Source organism: Chelmon rostratus, chromosome 14 (assembly GCF_017976325.1).
Source record: "Chelmon rostratus isolate fCheRos1 chromosome 14, fCheRos1.pri, whole genome shotgun sequence".
NCBI classification, from domain to species: Eukaryota; Metazoa; Chordata; class Actinopteri; order Chaetodontiformes; family Chaetodontidae; genus Chelmon; species Chelmon rostratus.
Genome location: NC_055671.1, coordinates 12,203,366 through 12,223,013, shown reverse-complemented (window position 1 = coordinate 12,223,013; position 19,648 = coordinate 12,203,366). Strand labels below are relative to the sequence as shown.

At 41.5% G+C, this 19,648-nt stretch overlaps 2 protein-coding genes across 3 annotated transcripts; both read left to right on the top strand.

Moving 5' to 3' along the window:
- Positions 1 to 1,159: 1,159 nt before the first annotated feature.
- Positions 1,160 to 10,864, top strand: inpp5kb (inositol polyphosphate-5-phosphatase Kb). Of its 2 annotated transcripts, XM_041952660.1 has the most exons (13): positions 1,160 to 1,184; positions 2,706 to 2,757; positions 5,478 to 5,582; positions 5,738 to 5,846; positions 6,223 to 6,339; positions 6,779 to 6,954; positions 7,057 to 7,168; positions 7,255 to 7,364; positions 8,349 to 8,562; positions 8,663 to 8,800; positions 8,881 to 8,964; positions 9,052 to 9,156; positions 9,541 to 10,864. In XM_041952660.1, the coding sequence occupies exons 2-13, from the start codon at positions 2,714 to 2,716 to the stop codon at positions 9,607 to 9,609; spliced, it is 1,383 nt and encodes a 460-aa protein (XP_041808594.1). In that variant the 5' UTR covers positions 1,160 to 1,184; positions 2,706 to 2,713; the 3' UTR covers positions 9,610 to 10,864. The 2 variants fall into 2 exon arrangements, with proteins under 2 accessions (XP_041808594.1, XP_041808593.1); XM_041952659.1 differs by lacking the exons at positions 1,160 to 1,184; positions 2,706 to 2,757 and adding an exon at positions 4,736 to 4,956.
- Positions 10,865 to 11,642: 778 nt separating this feature from the next.
- nle1 (notchless homolog 1 (Drosophila)) lies at positions 11,643 to 19,117 on the top strand. Its single transcript, XM_041952442.1, has 13 exons — positions 11,643 to 11,749; positions 12,492 to 12,653; positions 14,080 to 14,300; positions 14,426 to 14,505; positions 14,606 to 14,682; positions 14,775 to 14,872; positions 15,193 to 15,385; positions 15,618 to 15,753; positions 15,861 to 15,907; positions 15,996 to 16,198; positions 16,363 to 16,522; positions 16,612 to 16,682; positions 17,321 to 19,117. The coding sequence occupies exons 2-13, from the start codon at positions 12,516 to 12,518 to the stop codon at positions 17,331 to 17,333; spliced, it is 1,437 nt and encodes a 478-aa protein (XP_041808376.1). The 5' UTR covers positions 11,643 to 11,749; positions 12,492 to 12,515; the 3' UTR covers positions 17,334 to 19,117.
- Positions 19,118 to 19,648: the final 531 nt, after the last annotated feature.

The window sequence follows — 19,648 nt, the reverse complement described above, 5'->3', positions numbered from 1 at the left end:
GTGTAAAGTATCAAAAGGGACACGGTGGTAGGCAGCACACACACCACACACACACACACACAAACACACACTGCAGGCAGGGTAAAATTAATCAGGTTTGGATGGCAAAGATTACTTTAAATCCTGATTATGAGGCGGAAAAGGGGCCAGTACAGAAAGCTGCTACACATTTTGTGAGAAGTTGATGAGACGCTGCACAGTGTGTGGGTGTCTGAGAGGACATATTTTGCTCTGCAAACATTTATAGATGTCATTGAGCTGAAACATATATTGAGTTCTTTAAAGAATTTCATGTCTATATTTATTTTCTTGCATGACTCAAAATGAAGCGAATCCTGATTTAAAGCTGTAGCTTAGCTTAGCACAAAGACAAGAAACAGGGAGAAACAACAAGCCTGACTCACCAGTGGTCACAAAATCCACCAAAAAGCCAATTATCATGTATCTAGTTTGTTTAATCCGTATAAAAACTGACGCACAAAAACTATGTTTTACTTTGGGGTTATGCTACATTGGGGACTATTTCATGACCTGGTGCAATGATGTAATTTCTTGTGTTAGCAATGGACAGAACCAGGCTAGTTGTCTTCCCTTGTTTGCAGTCTTTATGCTAAGCTAAGCTGACTGTTTCCTGGCTGTAGCTTCATACTTAACAGACAGATATAAGAGAGGTATAAATCATCTTATACAGTATATTATGCCCCGCTGTGTCCTGAGATATTGCCCTTTAGGAGAAATCACAGTATTAATTAAAATAGCACATGGAAAAGCAGAGCACCCGACACATTCCATACTATTAAGAAAGTAAAGGATTATTTGTGAACATACAAAGAGGGCTTTCGTGCAACAAATACCATGCGTCATGGTGACATTGAATAAACAGACATGTCCATTCATGAATAAGATAATACTTTCTCACCGGGTTGTTAACCAACCTGGGATAATAGCTTGATCCGATGTTACGCTTTAAGTCCAGAGCAGGTTGTGAGTGGGACCTTGCACCCAGAACTGGAACGGCCGAGCAGAAAGCGAGGGAACCGAAAAGAGAGCAAACAGTCAGACAACGGGACTCACGATAGGAAAGCAGATCCAGTCTCTTGACTCCCCTTTGGAGATCTTCGTCATCTGCGCACAGGGGGTCTGCAGCTTTTTCCGGACGCCACAGCGAAGACACACAGATAAAGGTACTGTACTGAATGGATGATGCTGTGCTGCTTTTTGTTTTCAAACAACCATTCAACAGAGATGTGCTGGATTCAGTAGAGTAAACATTTGGATTTCTGAATGTGAGAGAATGATGTTCTTGTTCAAAGACGAAACTGTCTCACACAAAAAGCTGTTTTTGCTATGTGTGTCACATTTTTCTTGAAGATGTAGCAGGAGCACTCATGGTATTAGTCTTAATGAAGTTAAAGGAAACTGTGGAGGAAGCAAAGGTGATTCCTTGTTTCTGGCTAAGTAGAGAACTGAGGTTCTCAAGGGTCACAGGTAGAACTGTCCTATAAGGCCAACAAGTAGTGAATTTAATATGTTTGCAATGGTGCAGCCATTGTAACTCTCTATAAGTTCTGTTATATTCAACTTCCTTGTAATCCTTCCACTCTCAGATACCTGTGTGGTATAACAGCAACAAATCCTGTCTTTTAATTAGTCTCTCTCTGTGTGTTTTTTAGTAATATTGTGATAAAGACCTATTCACACAGCTACGTTTTATGGGCCTAATTTTTGAAACAGAGCTAAAAGGTAGTGAATTTTGGACTTAATATTTGTCAGGAGGCCAGAGATATGTCTCCGAATTAATGCTAATGTAGTCCAGTGTCTGCTGCATGTATAAATAGACTATTAGCTAGTTTGCTAACTTGTTAGCCTTGAAGTAATAATGTTTCAATGTTTTCTAGCTAGCTGAACATAGCGGGGCATTTAGGAGCTAAAAAGCCAAATATTTCCCTTGCAGTTGTTGGGAAACAAAACGGAGCTAAAATGTAATGAAATTGGACTTAATATTTGTCAGGTGGCCAGAGACATGTCTCCAAATTAATGCTAATGTGGTCCAGTTTCTGCTGCATAGCCAACTAGCTAGTTTGCTAACATATTAGCCATGAGGTGATAATGTTTCAATGTGTTTTCAGCTTGTTATGCTGCCCCCAAGTGGAAAAAAAATTATATTGACGCTAATGCAAGAGTGAGTGTGTGTTATTACAGACTATGGTGACAAACGGAAGCACTACTAGAGTTTCTTCATAGTAACAGTAAAACTACACAGTTTAAAGGCTCCTCTTGTACACAATCTACCTGAATGAATGTTCAACACTGAAATGTTCCTGCAACTTGTGTTATTATCTATCAATAAGATGTTATGTTTTAACCCATCACCAATCACATTGTCAAATATTTACCTGAGTATAAAAATCTAATCAATTTATATTTTACAATCTTTTGATCAAGTTTTATAAAATCAAGTAAAGTGTTGCTGTTTTTACATGTGACCTTCAGGGCGCTGTCACTTTAATGTGGATGAAGCTAACAGTGATTAGACATGATTACAAACCCATTTCAGAGATGACTTTCAGGCATCCCTGTCAGGTCTGTTTTATTGGGCGCTGGTCTGTGCTCCCGTGAAACTGGCCGCAATAGAAGCAATCATTTTATCTTGGCATGTGTGTTTCCTCGTTGTTTACACTTTGTGTGACTGTGCTCGCCTACAGGGGAGAAAATGAGCTCTGGGAGATTTCGAAGTGGTGCGAGAGACAAGTGCAGGTAAGATCCAAATCCCATACAGACCTCATGCTCTTCTTCTTCACCCTCTGATGGTCTTGCAAGGGTAAAGAGTAGGAGGGAACAAGAGAGAGAAAGTGGTGATGAATGTAATTGTGAGAGACAGCACGGACTTCAGGCAGAAAAGGTGAGAGGGTCCACAGAAAGAAGGTATAAAGCCTTTGCACAGTGTCTGAATTGCCTAACCTTCATAAGTAGCTTTAAGGCTACTGGTTCTGAGTCTTTTTGCTCTCTTATAAAACTTAAATAGTCTCCCATTCATCATTTTTCACTGGACCGGTGAACCCCTTCGGTTATCCACTTAACACTTCTGCTTGCTGAAGAATGTGCCCTAAGTCTCTGCATGTGACACTGTTACATGAAGTGGCAGGGAGAACTGGGGCACCCAAGATTAGCATTTTTGATTGTGTAAGGGCATAGAGCTAGCATTGTCCCCCACAGCCCTCCAAAAATTAAAACACTGTTGACTTCCTGCCATGGTTTATTGTCTAAACTCTGCAACCAGACCAGTGGCTCAGTCTGAAATGATTTCATAACTGGGTATGAGAAGTTATAGATTATAGAGCCGTTAATTACTCATATAAAAGTGTAAAGGTAAAATACCAAAAACTGGATTCAGTGATGTAGTCCTCAAAGTAATGCAATATAATTTATTTCTATTGCTATACTTTTCCCACATGATGACAATCAACACACTTTTAAATATTATTAACATGAGTTTGTACAGCTCCTCAGAAGCTATGATATTATATATATTCTGCACATAGTTTTAGAGTTAATGAGGCAATAAATAAAGACTGTCCTCCAGAAATAAGTTTCAGGGAAAAATAAGTATCAAGGGTAAAAAAGTTTGCTGAAAAAATACATAAGGAGTATTCCAAAGTACCATGTACTGGAATGTTACCAATGTCGGTAACTTGAGCCTGGAATTAAACTTATCATTTAAAGTTTAAATTTTATTTCATTGAATTCATGGTTTTGTAAACTGTAAACCATTTAAGAATCCAGCAAAATGGGTTGGAGTCGCTGATTGCTTCATGTAATGTGTGCTTACAAATCCATTATGTAATTTGTCCACTATTGCCGATGCCGTAACACTTAATTAGAATTATTTGAGCTTTTTTTCTAAGGAGAAAAAATAGACTGTGTCAGAGCTTATAAACTGCATTTAACCCCCACCTCTCTCTGGATTTACAAAGATAACCTTTCACCTATATGAAGAGAGACTGGATTGAGGCCAAAAGAAGCTAATGCTATTGTGCGCTGTTGTGCCCTCGCTAATGCATGGCTGTAATTGCGGGGTTGCATGCATGGTTCAGTGTACTCAGCTGGTACAGAGAAAACGCTGGCAGTAAACCTCTTAGGGATCTGAAGGGTTACCCAAGTCTTGCAACAGTGCTTACAATGATGGAGGATCAGCCTCTGGTCCTCCTCTTCTACTCTCTGTGACTACACACACTCACAGACAAACACACACACGTGCTCACATGCCCGTCTCCTGCCTGCGATTAGAGGCCAAATCGGACTCATTCTTGCCCACATTCCTGAGTCGACCCCATTGCTGCATGAGCACACGGGGCTCTGCCACAGAGGGGACCGCAACAATCCAGGAAAACTCCGTCCTGGGCTTACGAGCTTGTTGTCCTGGCCAGGACCTAAATCTGAAGCTGCCTGAAGCACAAGCGGAGAGATTTGACTAACTAGGAATCAGTTCGTGTTACTTCCAGTGGCCTGAGCAGAGGAAAGGCCTCTCACATCAAATGGCTGCAACTAAACCAACCAAAGAAGTCTGAGGTGAAATCAAGCCACAGGCGTTTATTCCACTGGGTTTTACTGCTTTGCCCTTGCAGGACAGCATCTTTATTTTTTTATTTGAGCAATCTTGGACAACCTTCCAGAGCTTGTGGACATACAACAAAGCTTACACTGGGAAGCGCTTTTTCCAGTCTAAGATCCAAAGATGGACCCCTTGACGGACAGTCCACGCGTGCGCTCAGACAGCATGAGCAGCTCAGCGTCTCAAGGCTCGAGGTCCAAGATGCTCCTCCGCCAGCGTCTGACCCAGCTGCTGACCTGCATAGAGGACATGAGCTCTGACGATGAAGCCAATGAAGAAGTGTCCCGCACCCTGGATGAAGCCTTTCACCTCTGTGGACGCTTCATTCCCACAGATGCATTCAGGTTTACGTGTGCTCATTCACTCATACACAAAATAACACAGATACACACACGCAGGAAGTTTCTGAGTTCATGTTGTCAAAGCAAAAATGTCCAAAAAATGTAAAAACCTGACAGGAACTTCAAATTCAATGTATCTGATCACATCTGGATTTCATCAGTCTTACACTTTGTAGTGATTTCCAATTATTCTAACAAGAATAAAAAAAATGGAAGTTGAGTAAAGTAAATATGTTAATATCTTATTTTTCCAATGTCAGAGGATGCAAGCAAACTGTAGAATGCTGTGCTATGTATTATATGTTGTTGAAATTAGTAAGTAGGAATGACAGTAGATGTAGAAATACAGCAAAAATAGAAAAAAGTAAAACTTAAAATTGACTGAGATTAAAATTGTTTTCCAGTTTTTCTGTTGTTGTATTATATTTGTACACTAACAATGTAATATACGCAGAAAAAATGAATAAATTAACTCTGAGGTAGGCATATTTACACAAGGAAAATATATTTGTAATCATTTTCAGGCTGCACATGGTGACCTGGAACGTGGCCACAGCGGAGCCTCCTGAAGACGTCACCTCTTTGCTGCAGCTTGACGTCCAGCCGCCCACAGACCTCTATGTGATCGGGTGAGGAACAACATTATGGAAACTGGAATTTCTAACCTTTGCCAGGACTTGGACTGAAGGATAAACGTGTCTCTTTTAATGCTTTGGTGAGAAAAGAAGGAAAAGATCACATGCGTGTGTTGTGTTTTTCATTCGTTTGTGTTGGTGTGCGTCAGCCTGCAGGAGGTGAGTGCCACCCCTTTGAGGTTCATCTCTGACCTGCTAGTGGAGGACTCCTGGAGCCACGTCTTCATGGACACACTGGCACCCAGAGGCTTCGTCAAGGTGAGAGAGGGCAACGGAGGAGACGGGGGATGGGACTGTGTGAACTGGTATAAACAGAATGGATGTGTGCACATGAACAGCTGGTATGAATAATAGTGTCTTTAAGGCTGCTGTATGTTTTGAAGACATATATAACCATGGGGCTGCTTAAAAAAACTCAAATACTGTGAAACTGGTCATATCTTGGCTGATTTTAGCTGCAGTACATATTTCTTTACACTGTATATTTACATGTTTTCATATAATGCAAATTGTAGTATGTAATATTACAACTATGTAATTTCAAACTGAGTTAAACAAAATGCTATAGTGGGGACAATAAGGGACAAACAAAATCTTAAAATGATGACTAAAATCTGTCTCCACGTCTGTCTAGGTCACATCAGTGAGGATGCAGGGTCTGCTGCTGCTGGTTTTTGCCAAACAAATTCATCTCCCCTACATCCGAAAGATCCAGACCACCTACACTCGTACTGGCATCTTTGGCTACTGGGTAAGAAGTCCCAATGGGAGCACCGGTTTGGCTAGAACCTTATAGACAGCAGCACTGTTAAACTCTGCACACCAGGAATCCCACTGGCATCACAGGCTGTAGAGTTTAAACACATTATGAAAGGCCTATTGTTTGTGTTTAGTGGAATGTGCAACAGCTTTGAAAGAATGAAATCACAGAGGAAGAGCACTAAAACTGGAGCGGTGCACTTGTAAGACAAATGTTGTAATCCATTTTATGAAGAGGTGGTTACAAACTACATCAAATTTTATTTACATGTAAATACTGCATTAAGATTAATTTGTGTGTTTAGCTTTAATAGGTTTCGATTCCTAAAAGATGAAAACATGACTTTAAACTCACTAGGCGAGTCTTTGGAAATCCACTTTATCTTTCATTTCACATACTGTATTCCTTCTCGTCTGTTTATCTGTGTCAGGGGAACAAAGGAGGAGTGTCTGTGCGCTTTTCTTTCTATGGACACATGGTGTGCTTCCTTAACTGCCACCTAGCAGCTCACATGAACTACGCTCTGCAGCGCGTCGACGAGTTTGAGTACATTCTGGAGGCACAAGACTTTGACGTCTCTGACACACCACATGTCCTGGACCACAAGTCAGTGCGTCACACACACACACACACACACACACTGTGAAATATATGCACCGAGGTTGTTGTATAGCAGGTAAAGTGAGGCTCCATCCCTCTCACACACAGGGTGGCGTTCTGCTTTGGTGACCTGAACTTCCGTATTGCCGACCACGGCTTGCACTTCCTCCGCTCGTCCATCAACAGCGGACGCCTTAATTTGCTCTGGAGCAAAGACCAGGTGATGTGCTGCAATAAGTACACACACAAACACACACACACACACACACAAACATGATTTCACTAATTTACTTCATGTTCCTGCAGCTCGTCATGATGAAGAAGAACGAACCATTCCTGCAGGAATTTGAGGAGGGGCCCTTAAATTTTAAACCCACCTACAAGTTTGATCGTAACTCTGACACCTATGATACCAGGTAACACATGCGACAAACCAATAGTTTTGCACACAAATACTCAACACAGTTCTCACACTTTATCCTGTCGCTCTTGTGTCCGTTTTGAATTTTGCACAGCTCTCCGAAGACATGGTTGGGTTTTACGTAAGACACACTACGTATTTTTTGTGTGTTGCATGCCCCACATTCATTTATTTCGTAGTCGCCGCACCATCTGTCCCTTTTCCCGAAACGTTTGCCACCGCATATTTAGTTGGAATAAAACATGCAACCCCTGAGAAGCACTAAACATGACCACAGAGCAGTGAACCCTGATGCACAGAGGATGTTGGGTGCAGCTCTTTCTGTGAGGTGTATCCATTCGTGACACCAGCACCATGTATGTGTCTCTCTCAGAAAGAGCACTGTGGCGCTGCCCCTAACCATGTACAGACCCAGGCCCCTGCAGCGCTGCAGCACCACCCTCTTCTTTCTCCTCACCTCCCTCACCTGGGGGCTGCTCTCTGTCTGGTTGGGGGCCTGGTACAGGGAGCAAGACCTGCTAAGGTGGGTGTCTCCATAGATCGAGGGCCCCACACTATAGAATAGGTTATATACATATAACCTACAATCACAAAATAACTGGAGACACTGACATAACGCAAAAGGTCTCCTGCACCCAGCACCCCACCGTTTGTTCGTGCATAATGCATGTGTCATGTTTAAATGCGCACATACATAAGCTGTGATACCATCTCAAATGGTATTGTTCACTCCTGACAGCCATCATTTCTCCATAGCACGCTACACTGTAGGTATAGCTCTGCATTGCATCTGTGTGTTTGCCTGGTGTGTGTTCTTTAACAGCACTGTTTCCAATATTTTTGCGTCAAAGAAAGAGTTGTTAGTTAGATTGATGGGGATAGACAGTGGAAATGTGACATATCAGGTAAGAAACAGAAAAGAAGAATTAAACTCATTCTCAAACTGGGAACTGTGGTATCAACGCTTCGCTTTGCTCAGTGGCAAGAAGAGGAAACCAGCCTGGACGGATCGGATCCTCTGGCGCATCAAACCCAAAGCCACGCCGTCTGAGGACGATGATGAGAAGGCATCAACTTCTGTTGACGATGGGCTCGATGAGTATCCACTCCTGGTCACTCAGGACAAATACACCAGTGACATGAGCTACGGAGTCAGCGACCACAAGCCCGTCATTGCAACCTTTGGTCTGGAGGTGAGCGCAGACTCACTGTCACTACATATACAAGTCTGCTCCTTAAATGAACAGTTGTCCGCATTGTTAAAGCTTCTCTTTCCTCCCGTCTTTCTCACAGCTGAGGAAGTGCTTTGACACACCTCTGGTGCACATATCTCCTGTGGGTATATGGAGCGCCGACCAGGATGCACTTCTTAACTACACTGTCCAAGAGGACTTCATGTCTTCCACGTGGGACTGGATTGGCCTGTACAAGGTACTGGGACAGACATAGAGGGAAAAAAACAAGTAACATAATACAAACAGAGCTGAACTCATGCGGTTGTTCTCCTGCAGGTGGGATTCAAGAGTGCATCCGATTATGAAACCTTTGTGTGGGTCAGAGAGGACGAGCTGCCGGAGACAAATGAAGTCATACAGGTAAAGTGCATTTGTGTCTTCGTCTGGGCAAACGCCGTATGAATGCATGCTTAATTAGCATGGCATGTGTTTATGTTTTGGCTGCAGATAACTGTGGATAAGGATGAGATCCCTCTGCTTGGTGGAGAGTATGTTTTGGGTTACTACAGTACAAACATGCAAAGCATCCTTGGTCTCAGCGCTAACTTCCAGGTGAGTGTGCCACTACAATATCTGCCGTTATACTTCATTATGTGTCAGTAATTTGTTATCATTTGTTTCCTTAACCCTAAGACACACCAGTCTGTGCTCATTAATGTTCATTGTTGTATTACCTGAAGGAATTTATTCAGACTGAAATCTGTGTTACTAAATAAAACAGATCACATTTTCTTTGAATGATCTATTTGAAGTCTATCTTTATAATGCTTACAATATACTGTTGTAATGTTGTACTGGACTGCATCATATTCAGAGGTGTTACTAATATTTTGTTCCCAGCACCTCTCAGTATAATGCAGCTAGTACAACACCACTATGACCTCTGTACAGGCACAGTAAGTTGCATCTTGCATCATCTTTGCTTCGCTCTTGCAGATCCTGGAGTCAAAGCGTGCCGTCATGGAGGGCCTCGTTCCTGAGAACGTCAACGGGCTCAACAAATAAGAACAAATTCATGACAGCGCCACATCTTATCCCTCTCCCCTAGACATTCACACGAACTTGATTCAGGCCTTCAAATGCCCCAAGACTCCATCATTTACAGGATAAGCTGGCTCATTCATTAAATGATGGCCCCCACACAGTTCCATCACATGGACCGGAAACTTTAATTAGTTGTTTCCAGCTTTGCCTTTAAGGAGCTCACCTGAAGTCAGATTCACTCTTGCTGGAACAGTTTCTCTACAAAAAGATTTATCGCTGTAACAAGTCGCTGTCCAGCTTAACCACAGGCCTTTTACAGCCTGTTAGCAGAAAATACAGGAATAAGTCTTGATTGTGGAAGTCATGCATATGCACCGCAGGTCAAATTGTATTTGAAAATACATTTTTATGTTTTGGTTTTGTCTATTAGTGTCATTAGTGCAGAGGGCTGTACAATAAGTGTAAGAAAGATGTGCCAGTCATAAGGTACTGTTGTATAGAAAGTTCTATGTTGTTGCAGGCTGTTTTGCTTTATCTGTACTCTCATAATGCGGAAAGATTGTAATCTGGTGATTGAACTTCTAAATTTCTTGCTTTGGGTTATTTGCATGAACTATTGGATCCAAGTGTCATAGGGTGTACAAGGAAGGAAGGAAGATTTAAAACACAATTTACACATGAATTCCTCTAAAGATATCTAATGTAAGATGTGGGTGCTGATGTGGAGTCCTATGGTTATATATTTCTTTATAACAAATATGTAATGTATATGCAATAATATAAGCCTAATGTGTATTGTGACAGAGTCTAATGAAGTGACCAGAATGATGAGATTATATTTTGAATTTACACAAATTTGAAGATTTGAACTAATTATTTATCTATCTTAATCTAAATGTCTTGACAGTAGTTTCTCATAATAGTGCAATACAAGATGCCTTTTCTATTCCAAAATTAATGCAAAGTGCAAAAATGATCATTTTTGTGATAAAGTGTCAAAATGTCTGTGTGTGCGTCCGTGACTGTGTGTATATTTGGTTGACTGATTGATAGAGTGAACAATATTGCAGCGACAGAACTCAATCAGCGTGCAGGATGTGTGTTGGCATTATGTGGTAATGAAATGCTGTATATGAAGTACAGCGTATTTGTTAGGGAAGTGATGCAAAATGCCTTTTAAGTTAATCTCTGACCACAGTGACTTCTTTTTAAAATGTGCAAGCAGGACTTCTGTTTTCCTCTTGATGAAAATGTGTTAAACCCTCCAAAATGTTTAAATGCTAATTAAAAAGAGATTCATAGATTTTGTGGCTGATGATTAAAGTTCATTGACATATTATATAAGATGTAGTTAATTTGTGTGTATTCATGAAAGTTTTTCACCTCCAAGGTTAATGACCAATCAGTGGGATAATGAGTTCTGTAACCTGTAACTCAGCATTTTATTTTGTAGTAACACCACACAAAGTCAAATGTCTAGCAAGTAGTAGTGTTGTGTGATGTACTTCTATATTATTACAAATGATAATATATTATAAAATCACACTGTTCTCAGAGACATCACACTACTATGACATACGGTATGATAATATAAATGATGTCACACCATTCTATGACAATTCACACTATTCTGACTTTTCACTTGATCTACCTCATTTACAGAGGTAGATCAAGTATTTAGGACACAGATTAGGGTCATCCGAGTACTTATGAGTTACAGCTAACTGTTTTACCACCTATGCTGCTACACTTGGAAAAAATAAAACTGTCAACAGGGAAACCAAACTATGTCATTTTCATAACAGAAGTGATGACTTAAAGGTCATATTTTGATGGTGATAATATGTGTGTGTGTGTTTGTGTGTGTGGTGAAAGGAAGTCATAGGCCTTAATGGGACAATATATATTCTTTACTTTATCCAATTTATTTTGAAACAAATCTTATGATCTTACAAGTGAGGATGAGTATAATTAGAACGGCAGCAACAAGGGAGACAAAAAATGAAAGTTCCTCCTTTCCTCACATTACTCTCCCATAATTCATTGCGCGAGTACGTTCACTGACATGACAACTCCGGCTTCTTTGAGTATCTTTCCTGTAAAGGCTCTCTGGTCTCTGGTCACACGTGGGGACTTTTAACACATCGCCACCTCGCTAAAGGTAAGCTTTTGGCACATATATGTGCCATTTCAGTGTCATAAAAACTGGACACAATTGTGCAAACAAGTGACGATTATCTTACTGCCCTGCGGTCGCAGCTAAAAGGAACTAGGTGTCCAAAATGCTGGCTAACAGCAGGCTAGCTGAGTTAGCTTTATTGGTTGACATCGGAAACTATGGTTGACATAAGCTAGGTTAGCTAAAAGTAATACGCTGAACAGTCCATTTTAAGTTGTGCAGTTTTGTCGATTTTTTTAATAACAATGTTAAGTATGGCTCTGTAATGTGTTGCTCCCTGTCTTGTTTTGTAAATTACGGTTTGTGAGTTAACGTAATAGACATTTTGTCAGCTAGTTTAGCTAGCTACAATTTTGCTTTCATGACAATTGAAAGGACAACTCGAATTGAATTAAAACAGGATAACTTACAACATTCTGCAAAACCTATAATGATGCAAATTTAACGTTTTGGTGTGGACTCTAAGGATGCAGGATGCGCCCATCCGCCCAAACATTTAAAACATGTTATCACTTTGACTGGCTTATTGGGGACTGGATGCCTTCTTTCAGCAAAAATGACTTTTATGTTTTACAGCAGGTAACTGCCATTCAAAGATCTCCCAAACAGGAAGGGGAAACTAAACATTTAGACTTGCCTGTAAGATTTTTCAGGAGTTATGTATGGTATGTACTTAAGTCTGACATATGTGCGTATACCCCCAACTATGTGATATTTTTGTTAGATCTGGATTCAAAGCAAACAGAGGATGATGAGTGAGGACGTGGAGCGGCTGTTGATCCAGTTTCAGGACGAGGATGGGGAGGTTCTGGGTTCACCTTTCGATGTGCCTCTGGACATCACCCCAGACAAACTGCAGCTAGTCTGCAATGCACTGCTACAGAAGGTAATCAGCTGGCATTTCAGTCTTGCCAAGCTTTGTCCACATCTACAATGTTCACTTTAAAATGTCTCAAACGAAAAACAAAAGTGTTTGTTTAAAGATCATTAACACTGAAATAAGTATTACTGTATTTTTTCTATAATGGTACAACCCCTGTTTCAAAAAACGTTGGGACACTGTATAACATGTAAATAGAAACAATTTGATTTGCAAGTCACTGAAAACCTATATTTAATTGGAAATAGCAAAAAGACAATATTAAATGTTGAAACTGAGAAATTGAATTGTTCAGAATTATATTTTCATTTAGAATTTGATGCGAGCAAAACATTTCAAAATAAGTTGAGACAGTGGCAACAAAAGACTGGAGAAGTTGTGAAATGCTAAAAGAAAACTCCTGGTGGAACATCTTAATTAATTAGGTTAACTGGCAGCAGGTTAGTAACGTGATTCACCTTAGTCCATCTTAAAAAGGAGCTTGGGACTAGAGAAGGAGGCAGCATTTCTGGATCTGGTTTATGGTTTCCTGTTTGCATTGTAGTTTCAGCTCGCATTTGTGGCTGCAGCGATGAACTGTGTTCACAGACGATGGTTTTTGGAAGTCTTCTTGAGCTCAAGCAGTGACATCCACTACAGAGTCCTGTTTGTTTTCAATGCAGTGCCGTCTGTGGGCCTGAAGATCACAGCCTTGCGTACAGAGATTTCTTCAGGTTCTCTGAATCTTTTAATGACATCATGTACTATAAACAATGAAATCCCCAAATTCTTTGCAATTTACATTGAGAAACATAACATTCCTAAATCGTTGCGCTATTTGCCAGTGCAGTCTGTCTGCTTCAGAAAGACCCAGCCTCTTTGCGAGGCTCTTTTTAAACCCAGTCATGTTACTAACCTGTTGCCAGTTAACCTGATTAACTGTGTGATGTTGCACCAGCTGTTTTCTTTTTGCACTTCACAACTTTTCCAGTCTTTTGTTGCCACCGTCCCAACTTCTTTGAAATGTGTTGCTGGCATCAAATTTGAAATGAGGATTCAATTTTAAAAAACAATGACATTTTTCAGTTTCAGTCTTTGCTATTTTCAATTAAATATTACGTTAAAGTGTTTTGCAAATCACTGCATTCTGTTTTATTTACATTTTACACAGCAAAGCAACTTTTTTTGGAAATGGGGTTGTAATGTTACTGAATGTAGTTCTTTGTCCCTTTTATTATGATAAATCCTAAATTTTAGCAACAGTTTTCATATAAGCAAGTGCTTTCCCTTTTCCCTTGAAGGATATTTACAAACAGTAAATATCCTACAAAGTGGTCATCTCTCAGACCTGGTTTCAGAGAGATGATACCAGTTATTTAAGTTATATAAAGCTGAAATTTGAAATTCAGAGAATATATCCTTTTTTCTTTTCTTCCTCTGTTATTCTCTGTAGGAGGAGCCAGTGCCACTGGCGTTTTTTGTGCATGGAGAGGCTGAGGTGGTGTCCAGTCTGGGGTCATGTGTGAAGACTCTTGGGGTGGAGACAGAGCAAGTTCTTCCAGTGGTGTACCAGCCTCAGGCTGTGTTCAGGGTTCGAGCTGTGGCCCGCTGTACTAGTACACTGCAGGGACACACCGAGGCCGTCATCTCAACTGCTTTCAGCCCCACCGGCAAGTGAGTAACAAAGCAGCTGACAAATTCCCTTGTTTATCATGCTTTTTTGTCCTCTGATTTATGGAGGGCTTTTGTGATGAAACTGTAATTTTTGTCCTGAAGACACACCCCTGGCTTTGTTTCAGATATCTGGCCAGCGGTTCAGGTGACACCACAGTGCGTTTTTGGGACTTGACAACTGAGACACCTCATCACACTGCCAAAGGTATAAAGTCACTTCAGGATGATCTACTTTGCAGATCAAGATACAAATGACTGATTTAATGGTTTTACACATCATTGAGCTGTATTCTGCTTTACTTCAGGACACACACATTGGGTACTGAGCATCGCCTGGTCGCCTGATGGCAAGAAACTGGCTTCAGGGTGCAAGAACAGTCAGGTGAGCTCCCAACAAAAACATATCTGATCTGTATTTTTAAGATGTATACCACGAACATGACATATTTCTGTTTTGTGGGGCTGTTTCTGTAGATCTGTCTGTGGGATCCAGTGACGGGTACACAGATGGGGAAGACTTTGACAGGACACACCAAGTGGATCACTTGGCTCTGCTGGGAACCTTTCCATCTGTGAGAGCTTAATTCATCACTTTCTCGTCTCATGAAAGTTGTTTTTCTACCTTAACAGACAAAGCGCTTCACAATTTGCCTCCCATTTGCAGCCACACTGGCTACCATTTCCCATAAGTCCCAGACATTCCTGGGTCAGACGTCACCTGGTCTACAGTAAATTGAAGTCGAGGGGCCATGCTAAGTTCAGACTTGTTTGGAAGAGTCTCACCCGGACTTCCACTCTCCATAGTTTATTCTTTTGAATTGGGACCGTATGTCTTTAACATTCTGCCCTTGTTCTTGTTTCTCTGATCCCCCTCCCCCTCTCTCCCTGTCAGTAACCCAGAGTGTCGGTACTTAGCCAGTAGCTCCAAAGACGGCTCGGTACGTATTTGGGACACTGTGTTGGGACGCTGCGAGAAGATCCTGACTGGACACACTCAGTCAGTCAGCTGTGTGAAGTGGGGGGGTGATGGACTTCTCTACACTTCCTCCCAGGACAGAACGGTCAAAGTCTGGAGAGCCAAAGATGTAAGTGTGTGTGTGTGTGTGTGTGTGTGTGTGTGTGTGTGTGTGTGTGTGTGTGTGTGTGTGTGTGTGTGTGTGTGTGTGTGTGTGTGTGTGTGTGTGTGTGTGTGTGTGTGTGTGTGTGTGTGTTATTTATTCAAATTTTGAATCTCCCACAGAGGAGTGGAATGAGAGGGAGAAGGAATCTGTGTCAAAGAAACCCCTTATGAGTGTGTATTTGTATTTGTGGGTATAGGGTGTCCAGTGCAGGACTCTGCAGGGTCATGCCCACTGGGTGAACACCCTGGCTCTCAGCACAGACTATGTCCTGCGCACAGGAGCTTTTGAACCCGCATCTGCCACTGTCAACCTCCAGGACCTAACTGGATCATGTAAGGATCATGTAATTTTCTTCTGCGATACAGTGCGACTAGAGGAGGCTTTCTGACCTGTTGGCATGAGGATGTTTTCATGTAACAGGCATTTTGTTTTCCCCCAGTGGAGGAGCTGAAGGAGAAAGCTTTGCAGAGATATAATAAAGTTAGAGTAAGTACTGTCTGTTGTCTTTACTGATGTGTTGAAGTCCGTACATGCCCCTCGGATCAGTACCCTCACTCCTGGTCTTGTGGTGCAGGGTCCAGCTCCTGAGCGCTTGGTGTCAGGCTCAGATGATTTCACCTTGTTCCTGTGGAACCCTGCAGAAGACAAGAAACCTCTGGCCAGGATGACCGGCCACAGCGCTCTGGTTAATGAGGTGCTCTTCTCCCCGGACACCAGACTCCTCGCCTCTGCCTCATTTGACAAGTCCATTAAAATCTGGGATGGACGCACTGGAAAGTAAGAAAAATCTCTCAACCACTAAGCTCACGTTGTCCAGTAGATCAGAAATTTGTCTGAATAATACCGCTGTTGTCCAGGTGATGGTGCTGTAGACCTAAAATTTGTTTGTGTGTCTGCCACTGTGCAATTCTGTCTCTGCCTGCTTGTCCGCTCACCCAAAGGTACTTAATATCCCTGCGTGGTCATGTGGGATCTGTGTATCAAGTGGCGTGGTCAGCAGACAGCAGGCTGCTGGTCAGCGGCAGCAGCGACAGCACGCTCAAAGTTTGGGACATCAAGACTGGGAAGCTTAACATGGACCTACCCGGCCACGCTGATGAGGTATGGGCTCCTTCCTGATAGTCGTATTGATTGAATGTTTGTTTTTGTTTTTGTTTTTTGTCTAATTGCCTTGTTTCTTGTGCGTGTAGGTTTATGCAGTGGACTGGAGCCCTGATGGACAAAGAGTGGCCAGTGGCGGGAAGGACAAATGTCTCAGAATGTGAGTGAGATGCCAGGAAGCCATCTTTATCATGTCTGTCAGTTAAGCCACGTTTCCACTCAAAGTACCTGGAACTTTTAGTCCCAGGAACGTATTTTCAAGAAATTAAAAGGTTCCTGCAGCCCGTTGTTGTCTGCATTTCTACCACAACCTGAAGACTGGGAAGATTGGGCAAATTAGTCCACTGACATATGACAAAGCGAAGGCCATATATTTGCATATATGTACAACAGAGATGACGCCTGATCGCCATTAGCCTGTCTGTAGTATGCTTCTGTAACTTCATGTTGATGTATTGAAGCAACAAACTTCTTTGCAGCTACAGGGTTTTAAAGATGGCTCCTGAACTAAAATGCTTTGAGTACTCGACCAATTAAAATGGTCAATGCTGCAAAACCCCCAAAAGTTCCTGTACTATTGGAAAGTACTACCCACCAAGCACAGACTTTTTTTGGGAGGGCAAAATAAGTCCCTGGAACTTCATTTAGATCTTGGTCCCTGTGGTGGAAACACACTGAGTTCCTCCAAAGGTTCCTGTTCCCTGAGGAAAGTTCCTGCAGTGGAAACGTGGCTTTAGTTAGAGCTAAAAACCAGTGTTTCTTCACTGCTAACACTCTGACCTTGTGTTGTATTTCCAGATGGAGAAGATAGCCACACCTCCATGCATGTTCCTCTTTCCTAACTTCGGCTGAGGATTTCACATCTTCTACTGTCAAGAAGCCTGACAGCTGGAGCAAGGGTGGCTAGACTCTACCTAATCCCCCCTTTGACTTCATTACACTGTCAACAATTGCATTGTGTCAAGGAACTCTGGTCCGGTCATGACGCAGGTTTGAGACTCGTGGGAATATTAACGATGTAACACTGAAACAGTGTTTTGCTGAGTGGGAATGTAAAATCAGAACATCCATCCATTGATATCATTGCAAGTGGAAGCTACACTGTAAAATGCCAGTGTTAGCATCTCAGGCTTCTTGAAAGAGTTTCCATTCATGTACATGTTGTTTTGTACACATCCAGGGCCCTGACATCTACAGAACCTCCTCCTCAGTTTAAAGCCTTATTATAGCGCCACTACAAACAAGACTATTTAAAAATGAATGAATACGAAATTGTGGTTATAGAATATATTCTAAAGCAACTAAGAAGGTGCATTGGAACATAAGGAAAACTAAAGTATTCCTCAGCAGTGTGTGTGTGTGCCCTCCTTCACCTCAAGCCTTACTAGACGAACGATGCTCTGTAGGTGACAGGTGGACTGGCGAGGCAACAGGTGGGAGCACTAATACCTTCCTCTGTGCTGTTAAAGCTGACCGCGCTCGCCCTGCTCCTTCAGCCTTTAATCTCCTCTGTCCTGCAATCAGCAAAGCTTCAGCCTGCTGATATTTTTTTACTGGCACTGCGGTCAAGCCAAGGGTCACCAGCTGTGAACTCTGATTCTTGTCCCACTATTCCAGTTAGAATAACCGTTTTTTTTTTATTTCCTGTGTACAAGTGGCTTTGTGAATATTTAATATGAATAAATATTTACAATATTACAATACAGTATTTTCAATACTGCCAACACTAACAGTTCCATCTCAATTTGCATTCAGTGCAGATAAAAATACGTTTTATTGGCCATTTTCTGGAGCTACATTTACTCAAATGTAACTATTCAGTCAGTGTGAGGGATGAGGTATAAGCCTGCCTCTCTTTGCCTTTAAGGTGTCACTTCATAAAGCATCATGTCTGTAAATAAGAATATAAACTTTTAAATTTCCAGTGGATTACTTAAGAAGTGAGTTAATCTAAAAGTAGTCCCTCCCTGTGAGAATATAGTATCTACATCTGAATAAATTAGTTTTGTTCATCTGATGTCTTAACACACATTTCCAGAGTCACACAGATCAGGTTTATCCCAAATTTATTGAAATCAGTGGAACCATGTCATGTCCAAATACATCTCTTCCACATCTGATCATGTAAATCATACTTGGAGCACTGATGTGTTTTAACAACACTTTTTTTCTGACATCATACCAACATATATCTTCAACACAAATTAATCCTTCAACCTGCCCAATGATTGCACCGAATCTGATATGCTGTAGGATGAAGGTACACGTGCTGTTGGCCTGCTTATGAAAAGCTGCAAAGCATGAACACATAGTCTAAACAGTAAAAATGTGCATCAGTCAATGAAAACAAAACAGTACAAAGATTAAACACTATTCACTTGCTCGTGGTTTAAAATGTAATAAAGATTTGCTCCTATCAGGGATATTACGTTGGATTCTACTGAAGTATTTGTCAAAGAGGAGTAAAAGGCTTCTGTGCAAGGCTGTGTGGTGCAACCAGGTCGAGCAAACCAAACCTTGCTGAAAGACTAGTCCCATCGAACCTCTGACATATCCAGTGTCCCCGTCATGTCATTCAACACGTGTAAACACTATATTAGACAAGAATGAGTGCATTTAAAGATGGCTAACACACTTTCATCAGCATACAAAAAGCTTATGAAGCAGGTTATTTTGAGGTAAACAAAGAATGTTAAAGTGACATATAAGATCTGACTAGAGGACAGTTTGATGAGTGAATCAACAAGCACAAGAAAACCACCAAAAGGCTCAAGCGCATTGAAGTTTGTATGGCTTACATAATGTAGACAGAAATGTTTACATGTTCATCTCAAGTAGGAGTGGATTCACTGTTATACTTCTGGCTGCACCTGCTCAGAAACAGCAGCCTGACTGAGGCTAAGCATCACCGCTCAGCTACTCCCAAAAAAAAGCCTTCACATGCTTGCCTGATGCTGAAAAGGTTATTTTCTCCAGAATGGCAACGAGCTCTCTAAGCTGTTAATAAACCGACTGTCATCTCCTACTCTTTAAGACTGCACGTGAAGATTGTGCTACATATGGATTTGCTTCCTACAACATGGGCTTAAAGACTACTTGTTCACACCCTGAAAGCACCCTGCAGGA